A 15,230-nucleotide genomic window follows, 5' to 3' on the forward strand; every position below is an offset into this window, starting at 1 on the left:
AGAGACCCTAGAAGGAAATGAAGGCAGCCTTTTCTGCTTCTTTGGTCCCTGAGTTGTTACTCCCTTTGGGCAGACAGGCCAGTGTTTGTATTAGTAGCTATTTCCTGAACAGTGCTGTAAGTCTAGAAAGGCAGCCCTTTGCCTCTTGTGCTGGGCCTCCTGGGCTAGGCCTGAGATGAGAGGGGCCTTTTTAAAATAAGAAGCAGAGAAGTCAGTCTCATACGAACAGGAATACTTTGAAGGCAGGATACCTGGATGAAGTGCCTCCTGTGTGCCCAGCCCTGTGCTAAGCTCTGAGGATACAAAGAAAGGCAAAACCCAGACAGGTCCTGACTTCTGGGAGCTCCCAGTCTAGGAAAGGAGGCGGTAGTGGGATCAAGGAGGTGCCTGGGAAAGGCTTTTCTTGGCTTGAGACTCAAAGGCAATCAGGAGGCAGAGTCAGAGAAGGCTGGGGAAAATGCCAAGAGTCCCAGAACACACCTACACAAGTGATCTGGGAAGTCATGGGTGTGACCTGGTCAGAGCCAGGATTTGGGAAGAACACTTTGCCAGCGGAGGGGAGGACAGACTGGAGGCAGGGAGGCTTGGCCACTAGGCTGCTGCCCTGGGAGCTGAGGAGGTGATTGATGGAAAGATGCAAGATAGTTTGGAAAGTAAAGTCATGATGATGTGAATGTGGAGAAAGGACGCCCCTCTTCACTCTAAATCTGTGCTGCTCTCTGGGTTAGTACTTGGAAAAATCATTCATTTGTCCTTCATTCCAGAATTCAAATTATGAGAGTATACAACAGACTGCAAGAAGCATTGCTGAGCAAGCTCACGAGCTGGCGTATGACCCAAATTACATGTCACCTTTTGCCCAGTTTGCATGTGACAACGGATTGAATGTGAGAGGTAAGTGAGCCTTGGGAAGCTTTCAGAGTTCTGGGGCATGAAAGTGGAACGGAAGCCTTCTCAGCAACAAGAACACGACCTTTCCCCTCATCTGCCCCTCCCCTCCCTGTGCCTTTGGACCAAGGTCATCGGGAGAGTGGCCGTCTCTGAGCGCCCAAATCAATTGGCTGTACAAAGCAGGGCTAACCTGAAGGTCCCCGAGTACCAGAAACACCCTTCTTGGATGGAGCCCAAAAGGCCTTTGGGCAAATGCAGGAAGAGAGCTGGCAGTTTTGCCAGGGCGTCCTTCCCATGTCTGATGCTCCCTCCCTGCCTGTGTTTACTACAGAAAGGGAGACAATGTTAAAACTGGCTCTGGCTGCTTGTAGATATGCAGCACTTACAGACTCCCTCCTGGAGTTTCTAATTGAATGAATTCTGTCAATCACTTGGTCCACACTCAGGTCAGGGTGTGTCTGCCAGAGCTGGGGAGACTGGTGGGCTTCTGGCTGGAGCAGGATCCTAGCATGCAAAGTACTTTGCAGCCTTGCAGTAAATGTGCCACCAGCCCCCAAGCTCATGCCATGGCTGCTTTGCAGAAACTAGTGTTACTTAGTCACCTCAAATAGATCCTGGCACAGCTTTGCCCCTTAATTGCCTTTGTGACCTTGGCCAAGCAGATGGATTTCTCTGGACCTCGGTCCGTTCAGTGCCTTCCAGCTACGTGGGAGGTCCTTCCATAGAGCATGAGAGCAGTCACCATGGGCCTGCCGATTGATCCCCCTTGGGCAGGGGAGGTCACCAGCTCCAGGAGATGCTGCCAGGGCTTCTCCTTCGGGATCACACCATGCTTTGCCCCACTGCAGTGAATCGAGAGGCAGAACCTGCCTCCCCACAACTGAGGCTTTGATGCCGGAGGCCGTCTCTGCCTTCTTGTGTGGCTTTTGTGGTGAAATGTTGGCATCCTTTTTCCTTTCAGGAGGAAAACCCGATGACATCACTGTCCTCCTTTCCATCGTAGCTGAGTATACAGACTAACTCACCTCAATGTCAACCTCTGACTTTCCTCTTCCCTGTCTGTGGACTGTTCCTGCTGGCAGGACCGCGTTTTCCTTTGCCGCTGATCTCAATGGCCAGTGATTTGCGCCTGTCGCCTGTCTTTTTACAATCCAGTTGAGATCCTTGTTACGAACCACTACTGTCATACTACTTGCTCGTGTCTGCCAGCAACAACTGAAGAAAACGCAAGACTTGAAGCTTGTCCTTCATCGCTAGTTATCCTTTGTGGGGAGAGGTGGAAGGAAGACCTTCAGAGCCAAATAAATGGCTGCTGCTTTTCAGAATTCAGTCGGTGAAGTATTGAAAATGAGTAATGTTGGTAGATTGTAATTGAAAACTAGAATGTGTAAAATTTATTTTTTAAAAATACCACCACAAATCATATACTACGACATCTTCTAGAAAAATGCATTACTCGTTGAAGGAAATGTTACACATGAACCTTCACATGCATAGTCTGTTGTTGTAAGATGATAGAGTATGTCTGTGTGTTTCTGGTATAACCCCCTATTTTTCAGGGGCTTATAATTCTGCTGTAAAACATTGCTCTGAATTCATTTTAAGCTCTGGATTCATCTTAAAAGTCTTGAGCCCAAGAGCCCTTTTATTACAAAATTGAGAGAAAAATCAGTTTAAACTCTGTGGATGCAAATGTGCTTGTGCTTTTAAAAAAGATGCTTAAATTGTGCTCCATTGACTAAAATTTTAGTAGCTCATTAGTCCAGATAAAATGGGCTTATGGGACAGTTTTAAAAAGCTATGAGGGTTAGGAGCAGGAGAGGGGAGACGCTCCTTGCCAAGTTTAATTGGAGGTCAGGAGAGAAGAAATGTTATTTTTAAGGTTGTGAAAAAACTCTTTCTTTAAAGCCCAGAGATTTAAAATTATGGCTGAAACCCTACTCATCTGTCTGAATGTGTTGTAGGGAAGTATGCCAATGTCTCTGAGAAAGAATAGTAGACTTGATGGAGGGCTGGGGACTTGAAAATGCTGGCCATGACCGTGAATTGTGTTGGCTTCTGGTTACGTAGACCTTGTTAAGACCCACTTTGTGTAGCACACACTGCATCATATTTAAGTTCATCCATGTCAGCAAACACTTTGTGTGATGACAAAAGCACTTAAAGGCCCCCAAAAAAAAATTCTTTGTGAAAATCTGGCATTTGAAGTTTCCCCTAAAAGGAATCTAGGGATGTCAGATTCCAACTTAATGTTTACAGTTTCTTAATAGCCATTTACAATACTGTTTCCACTTAAATTATCCAGCATCCGGATTCTCCATTATCTGCAAGCTCACATTTATTTTGGAGGCTCATTTAAAAGATGACTGCTGTAAAGATATATTTTTGGGTCAGTTTTCTTTTTTCCATTAACTTGGTGGTAGAAAGATATATCCTTAGAAATCCTTAAATTAAAGCCATGTTTTATATACATATATATATTAAAAAAGTCAGGTAACATTGGTGTTTAGATGAGAATGCAATTAAACCAGATAAGTATCTACTTGAGGAGAAATGTAGAAAGTCTCTTTTCCTCTAAAGATCTTACTCTGTCTGGTTTATTGCATTAAAACTGTTATGTTTGAGGTTACCTCAACTGGTTTTAAAAGATTTTTTTTTGTGAAGTTGTACTGTATATTTGCAAAACTGTATGTCAGGCTTTGGTTTTATTTAAAAATTGTTTAACATGTACCATGTACATGTCATTACTATATTTCAAAGCATCATGCTTGTAACAGGCATTTCATTTATAATGAGAATGAGTTATTCATTTGTAAGCCGTTCAGTAATTTATCTACTATTCCTAAATTGGCATAATGTTAGATATATATTTTGAATCACCTTTAATTACATGTCAGAATGCCTTAACTACCCTAACTTGATAAAAATAGCATTCTTTGGTAGAGGGGGGTTGGGGGGTGGGGAGGGAGTGTTAGAGTAACGAGAAATTGTAGTGCTGTGATAAAACATGGAAGAGTGAGTGTGGCACGTGGCGGGTATTTATTTTGCACAAACTATTTGCAGTCTATATGTTTTTAAGAAACAGAAGGATGCATCCAGATGGATTTTTTTTTTGAAAGGAATATATTCATATTTAGGCTGATGGCTTAAATTTCTTTTGTTTGGGGTTTCAAATTTTCTCTGGTCTGAGGCATTTGGCCTTGTGATCTGAATGTTTTTGCATTAATTTTCCAATGCCTACAATTTTGGTTCCTGGGAAAAGGAGAGCTGGCAAATTACTGGCTACTCTCTGCTCAGATGTAACCCCAAACAGTCTTTATAGAGCTAGACAGGTAGCATTTTATGCAGTTTACTTAATCAGCTTAAAGTCTTGCTTGACAAATGGTTGCTACAGAATAAAATTGACAATTTGTTCCCGTAATGTTGAGAGGAGTTCTACAGTGGAAATGCCCTAGTACTTAACCTACAGATTAATGCCCCAAAGTCCTTTCTCCCTCTTTGTCCCTCTCTTCCCCAGTCTTCCCTGTGCTATGTTATATCCACTCTTTTGTAACTGTTAGGGGGTTATCAATCAGCTACTGCTCTCCCCCTTTCCCTCAGTGGTTCAAGATAGTTTGACCCTTTGGGGGAATCCTAGGTCCTGGGGAATGACTGCCTGAACTGTGCCACTTTGTAAGTGTGACTCTAAACCTGATGTTTGTGCTAATGATAGCTTAAATCAAACAGTAGAAGTGAAGCCATTTGCCTCATGGAATGGACTTTTGTAGCAAAAGAGAAAATTTGGATTTTTAATTTACAAATTACAAATTCTTTATCCCTCACTGGATGCACCAAAGACCAGTAAAGTTTATAGCTTTTCCATCTATATTTATAAAGCAATACTGTATTATAAAGAATTAATATTTTTATCACATGCTTGAAAATTTTATTTTGTTCTGTTTGAAAATGTGCACTCTAAACATATCAAAACCTTATTTCTTCCTATGAACTTAAGCTGCCTGCGCACAAAAAAAATCTACTGAATGGAGATACAGTGGGGTCCATGTGCTTTTTTTTTTTTAAAGCCCAGGGTAGAGGGGAGAAGAAAAATAAGGGGAAAAACAGTAAATTTTTTTTGTCCTGTAATAGGGTAATGTAGTGGCTTGACATGATTGATGGGTACTAAACCACAAAGAGAATCCATTCCAGGTATGTTTGTTTGGGGGTTGTACTTGTCTAAAATATTAGGTTCAGTGCTTTGCTTGATGGATTTCCTCCATCGGGAGGAACTGTTCTGACGCAAACAGCCCATACCAAGTAACAAGACAGGGAGTGTGGGATTTCTTTGGGGAAAGTCAATGTTAAGGATGTGTAGATAAGAAGGGCTCGGACTACATACAAAATGTCTTTGCTTTCAGATGTCAGAGATTCCTTGTCACCTTATTTGCTGTCTTTTGTTCAAACTATCACATCCAATTTCCCTGGGGGAAGAAAAGTAATATGTGTTTTGTACTTAAGGAAAAAAGCTAATGTAAGAAATCAGAATGTGATTCCATCGATAGAACTGAGAACTAACATGAGATTTGGATTCAAACCATAGGACATTAGGGGGAAAGTTCCAAACTGAAAATCGGCTGTTTCTGTTCAGAGATTACAACTGGGTCAGATGGCTTATTGCAAAGTTGGCTAAAATAACAAGGCAAAATCGAATCTGTACCTGTACTAATGAGATGGTTTTTTCTTTTGAGACTATCATTACCTGTCTTACAAGAGGCAAGTACCTGAATTGGATGTCTGAAGTATAACTTATGCAGGAATAGTTCTGTACATACATTTAAATAAACTGTAAAGATATTTAATAAATATAGTATTTATACTAAAACATGCGCATGTGTTTTTTAATTCAAGCAGTAACTGAGCAACATAATTATTTCTCTGCCTCTACTGAGTCATTATTCTGAGCTGGTTAGGACTTTCATGCATTTTAGAACTAGGGGTATATACAGCCTTTATTTTTTTTTTTTTAAGGGCAATGGGGGTTAAGTGACTTGCCCAGGGTCACACAGCTAGTAAGGTCATGTCTGAGGCCAGATTTGAACTCAGGTCCTCCTGAATCCAGGGCCAGTGCTTTATCCACTGTGCCACCTAGCTGCCCCCTTATACAGCCTTTATTAATTCATTAGCCTTGTCATAGTCTCACTAGTAATTTCCCCCCTCCATTCCACCAGCTCAGTTCCTCGGAAGTCTTACATTCAAACAAATGTATGGGCAAGATACACATTAGATAAAATAGCACCATTTGAACAGATGTTAACTGTGTGCCCCCTAATCAGGTGAGATGAACCCACAGAGAGCTGTCTCAGCTTTGAATGTGGCAACACGGAGTACCAAGGAGGCCCTTGTAACCATTCCGTAATCTAATCTTAAAACTGAAACTCTGATGTTGATTGCATATGGATAGATGGCAATAGTCGAAAGCCTTGTGCTGCTTGGCCAGCACCTGCAGTGTCACAGAGACATTCTTCCACCTTAGAGCCCCCAGCTGCCCGTTGAGGAGAAGACCTGAAACTTCTTGGCAAAGATCTAGTGGAATAGCACAAGAAACAATTCTATGTCCCTTCATCTTTTAATAAGAATGCCCTCGATTTCGTTTTTATGTGTTTTTCCTCTTCTAAGATCTGTTATCAGGTATGGTTTCCTGGGCAGGGGAGTGATGGTCTCACCTAGGAAGGTCATATAAAAACCAAAGAGACCAAGAAAGCCCATTGAGGGCTTAGTTTTGTTAGGCTGCTGTGACTCCTTTACCTGGAAGCGAGAGCCAGATTCATCCTGACCCCAGAAATCTGTTCTGAAGCTGCTGCCTTCATTTGTGCATTTCCCACAGAGCCTGCCAGTTAAGTTTCCTTGTCATATTTGTTGGTTTCTCCAAGACTTCACAATAGGATTTCACAGTCTAGTCTGTCAGATTCTAAATGACTGTAAGCAGGTTTGGCCTAGGGAGAGGCCAACCAAGGGGGTATCACATAGCAATGTTTTTCTTTGTGTCCGATTTCTTTGGTTTGTATTTATCAGGTAAACTACCATCAGTGGAGAGGCAGGGAAAGGTTAAGGTCGTTCTAACCTCTAACCCAAATGCTGACTCTGATAGTGATGAGTGCTGCTTTTTATGGGTGTATGTACAATGACATTTTGGTTAATAGCCCCTTTAAGGAAGATTCTCCTTGGTCATACCAAACAAGATCACCCCCTTTCACATAAAACTCGAGACTGGGAAATGTTAAGTAACAGAAAATAGGCACCCACATTTCATTTCACAGATGATAAAGTGATTAGAATTCACTTTTCAGTGTGGTCTCTCTGGGGCCTTAAGGAGTTAACCCTTAACCCCAAATTTCTCAACACCACAACAATAAGGGAAAAGCTGACATTACAGTTTACCAGAGTTTGAATCTTTGCACCCAAGTACCAATGTTATCCATGAATCAATCACAAAACAACCTTGTGTGGCAAGCTGTGTTGACATATATTAAGGGTTGGCCCTGATTTCTAGAGGTTATTAGTCACTGAATAAAGTTTAAATGCTTTAGTAAAACTGACCAAGTGCAGAAGATCTATTGTGAAAGGGCACCGAACTTATTTCTACACTTTGAGAGGGGAACTGAATGCTCAATTGTGCTCACAGAAAGCAGAATGGTGACCTTGTGCCTCCCCATAGGCATCACAGATCACAATAAATGGCCTAGCCTTTACAATCAAATACATTTAATAGCAGTTGCTATTTAAAAGTGATATCATTTTCAATGCTATTAGAACTAAGTCCATGAACCCCTTACTCTTGTAAACAGAACATGTATAGGAACTCATTAAACAGATGCATTTTGAGTGGCAGATCATCTTGGTGACAGTCTGGAAGCCCAACTTCTGGAGCCACCATTAAACATCAGAAGACTTGGGAGAGCAGACCACTGTTAACATCTTCTTCACTGTCACTTGCTGTTGCCAGATTGATCCATGGGTGGTCGAAGTTCTGTTGCTTAGGTGAAACTGCTCCAAAAAACAGGGAACAGAACTGGAGGGAGGAAGGGGGAGACAAGTGAATCACATGGCTTATTTCAAAGTGTAAATGCTAGTACTTCTGAAATACCCCAGGATGACAGCTTTTCTAAGAAGCTGGGTGGAAAGGATAGAACTCTTACTATTACTTCAGAGACCAAAGAAGGCATAAGGAATCAGACATTTGAAGACCCGTGTACTATTCTATTTCTACATCCTTTCAGGGCAATTCAGGAATCTGATGCTGCTGCTGCTGCTACCAACACCACCACCACTGCTGCCACCAATGATAGCATTTATATACCACTTCAAGATGTGCAAAGGACTTTACGTATGTTATCTCCAAAATAATAGGGTACTATTATTATCCCCATGATATAGACAAAGGAACTGAGGCTTGTGGGTTGTGATTTGCCCAATAAGTGTCCGAGGCAGGTTCAAGTCCCAGGTTTAGAGCTCTGCACTATTGGCACCTAGCTCCCTCTGATGGCAATAGTGATGGCCAGAGGGGACAGGTATGAATCCCAGCCTAGTCACTGGCATTCAGTCACCAATCAAGCATTTACTAAGTGCTTATTATGTGGCAGACATTTATGTGCCGGTGATAAAAAATACAAAATTGAGATCCTTGCCCTCAAGAAGCTCATTTCTGTTGTGATATATGTTCACACGAGTAAGTAAAAGATTATGTAGATATATCTATATGTGCACAGCCATAGCTATATTATGTATAAATAAAATACAAGTGATTTCAGAGGAGACACTAATAACTGGGAATCAGGAAAGGTCTCTCAAAGGAGTTACTACTTGAACTGAGGCTTTTAATGTTAATGGTTCCAAGAGGTAGAGTGAGAACATGTATAATGAAGAATATTCCAGGCATGCATTTTATTCTAGAGGAAATAGACACTCTATTATACAAAGCTCCTTGAGCAGGGAAGTTACCTAGTCCAGGACTGTGCTTTGGGGATCTCAGTTTGACAGTTTTGTGGAGGATGGCTTATATAAGGAAAGGCTGGATAACCAATTGGTTTGTGCAATAATTCATGTTAACTGAAGTATTGAAAGCCTGAATTAGGCGTGATGGTTGTGTGAGCAGAGGGAATACACTTGATGCCGAGTTTTGTGAAGGTAGAACTGACAAGATTTGGCAACTGATTATTAAGTATTCAGGATGAGTGAGGACAAACAGGATGGTGTGGAGGTAGCAAACCTGGGTCACGTGAAAAAATGGGAATGTTAGGATGAGGCCTGGGTTTAAGGATAGAGACAGTGTTCTGTCTTGGGGAGATTGATTTTGATATGCCTAGGGGATGTCCAAGTAGAGCTCAGAAGAGAGTAGAGAATTGGCTATATAGACTTTAAGCATCTGTTTATACATGATAATCGAATCCATAGAAGCTGATGGGATTATTGAGAGTTTAGAAAGAGAAGGGAACAGGGAATTCTGGGAAGATGGTGGAGTAGGTCAGAAAATTCAGTTTTCTTCCACAAACAAGACAGACAAGCACCTCAAGTTGAATGTAGAGAAGCAAAAATAAACAAGAGTTGGGGGAGAGCAGTGGTTCTCCTGGGACAACTGGAAAAGACCTGAAGACCAACCCCAGGGTCAAAGGTTTGGCCCAAGTGAACTACAGACACCTCCAGGCTGGTCTCAGCTGAAACAACAAACAAGCCATGGGGGCAGCTAGGTTGAAAGGCAGCCTCAGTCTAGGCCATAGGAATTTCCCCCTCACAGAGAGGGTGGGGGTCAGACATCCAAGCAGGGGAAGATTGAAAGACCCTCTACTTTTGAAGGATGCCAGACCCAGCTGTGCTGTCTAGATGTGGTCCTGGGCTGCAGCTGACATTGAGAAAGAGTTAGCACATGCCTGCTGAGTGTGGTAGCAATAGTGCAGTGAAAGTTGCTGGCTCTGGGCACTTACAGGAGAGCTGAATGTCTGGTTTCAGTTCCAAGCCAGAGAGGAGAAGTGAAGGTTGCAGCCACTGGAGGGTCTGCAGGGAGCAAGAGCATTTCCAGCAAAGCATGGCTGGGGGCCCTAACTGTGGCTTGGTGGTGGAAAGGAGTGCCAAGGTTGAGTCAGGGACAAAGTTCAGAAAATAACAGTAAATAGGACCTGAGGCCTGGGGCACCATTCCACACCCCCACCAACTAGATGTGATTATGATAATAAGCTGCTAAGAATAAAATAAAATAAAAATACAAATGAGTAAGCAAAGGAGAAAGAACCCAACCATAGACAGTTACTGTGGGGATAGATAAGATCTGGGTTTGCCTTCAGAGGAAGATACTGAAGTACCCCAAAGAGCAATGTCAAATGATCACAAGTCCAAATAGAGTTCTTGGGAGAACTTAAAAAGAACTTCAAAAATCAAATAAGAGCGAGAGAGGGAAAATCAGGGAAAAAATAAGAACAATCTAAGAAAATCAAGAAAATTATGGAAAGAAATCCAACTAACTGTAAAAAGAGATCCAGAATCTTAAGGAAGAAAACAACTCCTTAAAAACTAGAATTGGGCAAGGAAAAGCTAATGACATTTATAAGATGCTAAGAAATAATAAAAGAAAAAGAATGGAAAAATAGAAGACAATGTGAAACACATTACAAAAACAACTGATGTGGAGAACTGATCAAGAAGAGACAATATAAGAATCACTGGACTACCTGAAAGTTACAATAAAAAAAGCATTGCAATGTTACAAGAATATTACAATATTAGAAGAAATAATTAAAGTTGCCCTGAAGTTCTAGGACAGGTGAGTAAAGTAGAAATGGAAAAAATCCACCAGTCACCACATGAAAGAGATCCCAGGATAAAAACCTATAGGAATATCATAGCCAAATTTCGAAGCTCCCAGGTTAAGGAGAAAATATTACAAACAATAAGAAAAAGCCAATTTGAATACTGCAGAGCCACCAAAAAAAATGTATCTGAGGTAAGACTTGGTCCTAGGCTTTGAGGTGGGCTCTCTATCCACTATGCCATGGCATGAATATTGTTGGGGAACTGATTTCTTTTCAGACTTATTTTTAGCAGTGTCCATGCTGGTACCTAAATCATGGTGAAAAATATCCTGCTGTTTAAAAATGTTTGCTTGAAAAGCAAAAGATGAGATCCAAAAGTTAGGGTGTGATAAAATATATGTGTATACATATATAATATATAATTATAATATTATACATGTACACATATGTTTGAAAAATTCTGGGGCAGCTAGGTGGCACAGTGGATAGACCACCAGCCCTGAAGTCAAGAGTACCTGAGTTCAAATCCGGCCTCAGACACTTAACACTTACTAGCTGTGTGACCTTGGGCAAGTCACTTAACCCCAATTGCCTCACTTAAAAATAAATTTTTTTTTAATTTAAAAAAAAAGAAAAATTCTTATGCAGTGCAACACATTATTAAAGAATAAACAAAAGAGAATATGAAAAAGGAAGAGAAAGTTGTAGAGCTTTCATTTTTGGTATTATCAAAGTTCATTTATTCTGTTTTCCCTTAAAAGTCCAGATATCTTAAGGGATATTTTTAAAATTACTATTAAAATCACATTTCTATAGTTCTGCAATCAAATGACAAATAATTATGAAAACTTTTTTATACCTAAACAAAATATTATTATTATTTGGGGGGGAGGGAAATGAGGGTTAAGTGACTTGCCCAGGGTCACATAGCTAGTAAGTGTCAAGTGTCTGAGGGTGGATTTGAACTCAGGTCCTCCTGAATCCAGGACTGGTGTTTTATCTACTGTGCCACTTAGCTACCACCAAAATATTATTTTTCATCTCTAAGTCCATATTTATATTTCATATAAGGAAGAGATATGGTTGGGGAAACTTCAAGAATGACAAAGGCATGTTTCAAGATAAGATCCAGAACTCAAAAATACATCAAAATAACTTGCCAAGAATTTTTCCAACAAAAAGCTTCCTGACACAATTTATTTCAGTCCTGAAAGTTACTGAATTTGCCACTTGGGAACATCACATATTACTCTAAAACCACTTTTACATTTTGTAATAGAAAAATCACAGGAAAATCTCACTAAAATAATCCAGCTTTATAGCAGTTCATTAGCTTTTTAAAAACAAAACAAAACCATCACTTGGCCAATGGCAAAGGAGACCACGGGGAAAGTGATGACATACAAGGCAGACACCCCCAGCTATTCAGGTTGCAGGTCAAAGAATTTACAGATTATTAGCCCCTACTTGATTGAAGGCATATAGTCCATTAAACTGCCACATGACAGCAGCCGCCAGGAGCTATGGGGAGATCGTTTCTACACTTCAATTTTCTGTTGACCACAGGACATCCACTCTTTGCACATCAGTGCACCCAGTCTTTGGAATGCTGTAGGACTTCTAGGAGCTAAGCTTCTCTGGAATTCTCTGAGGGTGCATGCATGTATTCCCATCTAGCAATCAGAGGCAAAGACATAAGGATACTTTTAATCCTAGATCCTGGAGTGAAGAGTCCAAATTCCATGCCTCTACTATAAAGCAGGTTAAATTACACAAGACCTAGCAGCCAGTACACTGAAAGACTGTACTTAGAACACTTACATTTGGAAGAGCAAAAGAGCTGGTGTTGAAGCCAAAAATAACTTACATAGCAAAATTAAATATAATCCTGAATGGAAAAAAATGGATATGCATTTATCACAAAAAGACAAGAAGACCTTAATGGAAAATTCAGCATATATGATCCAGGAGAAATATAAGGTAAACATCAAAGACCAATCACAAGGGACTCAATAAGGTCAAACTGTTTACTTTTTTTTTTCAAATTGTTTACTTCTTATATGTGAAAATGTATTCTTAAGACTGTCATCAGAACCTATATCAAATTTCTTGCTGTATTTGGGAAGGGAGAGGGAAGGGAAGGTGGGAGAAAATTTTGGAACTCAATAAATATCTTTACATTGGAAAAAAATTAAAAAATTTTTTTTAAAGTGAGGCAATTAGGGTTAAGTGACTTGCCCAGGGTCACACAGCCAGTAAGTGTTAAGTGTCTGAGGCCGGATTTGAACTCAGGACCTCCTGAATCCAGGGCCGGTGCTCTATCCACTGCGCCACCTAGCTGCCCCAGAAAAAAATTTAAATTTAAAAACTGTCATCAGTACTTGGGTAGTTTGAAAGAAAAGTTGGAACTGAACTGAGTGTGACGGGGTGACTAAAAACCAAAACTGGGCAGAAAAGGGTGAAAAGAGCAATTACCTCATACAAATGAGGTATGAGAGGAAAAATTGATGCAGAAGAAACAGGTGGGGGTGGAGGGCTGGTAGTGCTGGAACCTTACTCTCATCAGATTTGGATTAAAGAGGGAACAACATATACATCTAGAAGGGTATAAATGTCTTCTAGATTTGTTTTGGTTTGTTTAATGAGAGGGTTAGGGGACAGGATAAGGGTGGGGGGATTTTTAGAAGGCTATTTAGATTAAGATTTAGGAGGGTGGGGAGGCAGAAAAGGGAAGGATTCTTAGGGGGTGGGTAAAATAAGGAATAGGAGGGTAAGGAGAGAGGATAAGGGAAAGATTTTTTTAACAGGGTGTGTGGATTAGGGAGGTAGTGATTAGAAGTAAACTGGAGAGGGGCAGCTAGATGGTGCAGTGATTAAAGCACCAGCCCTGGATTTAGGAGTACTTGAGTTCAAATCTGGCCTTAGACACTTTATACTTACTAGCTGTGTGACCCTGGGCAAGTCACTTAACCCCTATTGCCTGCAAAAAAACAAAAAAACAAAACAAAAAAGAAGTAAACTGGAGGAAAGAGGGTAAAAACAGTCTAAGAAGGACTATAATGAGGAAAAATAGGATGGAAGGAAATATACAAATAGTAATTATAACTTTGAATATGAATGGGATGAACTCACCCATAAAATGGAAATAGATAGCAGAATGGATTAAAAATCAGAATCTGAAAATATGCTGCTTACAAGAAACACATTTTAAAATGAGAGATACACATAGAGTTAAAATAAAGTTCTGGGGGCAGCTAGGTAGTGCAGAGGATAAAGCACCGGCCCTAGATTCAGGAGGACCTGAGTTCAAATTCAACATCAGACACTTAACACTTACTAGCCCCTTTTCCCCACTATTATTTAAGATAGTTCTAGAATCATTAGCAATTTCAATAAGACAAGATAAATAAATTGAAGGTATGAAGTGAGGAAAAGAAGAGTCAAGACTATCCCTATTTGCTTATGACATGATGATTTTACTTTTACAAATCCTAAAGAGTCAGCAAAGAAGCTAACTGAGGAAATCAGTAGCTTTAACAAAGTTGCTCACTGCCAAATAAACCCTCAAAAATAAACATTTCAATAGAATAATAACAAAATCCAAAAGTCAATAATAGAAAGGGATATACCACTCAAAATAATTTTAAAATGCACTATCTACATAGAAGAATATTTACTGTTAATGGCTGGAACATGCCAATATGATAAAATGACAATACTACCAAAGGTAAGTCACAGATTTAGGGCTATGCCAATTTTATAACCAAAAGGACACTTGACAGAAAAAAACAAAATCATTTAAAAATCATTTGGAGGAACAAAAATCTAGAATATCAAGGAAATAATGAAAAAAAAAGTTGGAAATGAAGGGTTATAGCACTTCCACTCCTCAGACTAAATCATAAAGCAGTAATCATCAAAACCATTTGGTACCGGTTTAAAAAAATGGAAAAGGGGCGGCTAGGTGGAGCAGTGGATAAAGCACCGGCCCTGGATTCAGGAGTACTTGAGTTTAAATCTGGCCTCAAATACTTGACACTAGCTGTGTGACCCTGGGCAAGTCACTTAACCCCCATTGCCCTGCAAAAAAAATTAAAAATATATATATATATAAACGGAAAAATATGTCAATCAACTAGATTAGACAAAGATGAATAAGAAATAACTGAACTTAATATCATAGTGTTCAATAAAACTAAAAACAAATAACCTAGGAAAGAACTCCCTATTTGTTAAGAATTGCTGGGAAATAAAAGGATCAAGCAAAAATGAAAAGAACCTATATGTACAAAAATATTTATAGCAGCTCTTTTTGTGGTGGCAAAGAATTGGAAATTATGGGGATGCCCATCAATTGGGGAATGGCTGAATAATTTGTGGTATATGGTTGTGATTGAATACTATTGTGCTATAAGAAATGACAAGTAGGATGGTTTCAGAAAAACCTGGGAAGATTTGTATGAACTGATGTATATGTATAGTAAAGTGAGTAGCACTAGGAGATCTTTGTACACAGTAACAGTAATATTGTAACCACAATCAACTGTGAAAAAACTTAGC

At 40.0% G+C, this 15,230-nt stretch overlaps 2 protein-coding genes across 2 annotated transcripts in view; one reads left to right on the forward strand and one right to left on the reverse strand.

Moving 5' to 3' along the window:
* The window catches only part of PPTC7 (protein phosphatase targeting COQ7), a 40,159-nt gene extending 34,422 nt beyond the window's left edge, over nt 1–5,737 (forward strand). Inside the window, exons 5-6 of the mRNA XM_043965438.1 lie at nt 765–894; nt 1,853–5,737. Of these exons, the coding sequence (XP_043821373.1) occupies nt 765–894; nt 1,853–1,911 (189 nt within the window). The 3' untranslated portion in view covers nt 1,912–5,737. The remainder of the gene's footprint in view (nt 1–764; nt 895–1,852) is intronic.
* A 1,971-nt stretch (nt 5,738–7,708) lies between these two features.
* RAD9B (RAD9 checkpoint clamp component B) overlaps nt 7,709–15,230 on the reverse strand; it is a 57,114-nt gene continuing 49,592 nt past the window's right edge. Inside the window, exon 12 of the mRNA XM_043986312.1 lies at nt 7,709–7,939. Within this exon, the coding sequence (XP_043842247.1) occupies nt 7,811–7,939 (129 nt within the window). The 3' untranslated portion in view covers nt 7,709–7,810. The remainder of the gene's footprint in view (nt 7,940–15,230) is intronic.

This window comes from Dromiciops gliroides, chromosome 1 (assembly GCF_019393635.1).
Source record: "Dromiciops gliroides isolate mDroGli1 chromosome 1, mDroGli1.pri, whole genome shotgun sequence".
Classification (NCBI taxonomy): Eukaryota; Metazoa; Chordata; class Mammalia; order Microbiotheria; family Microbiotheriidae; genus Dromiciops; species Dromiciops gliroides.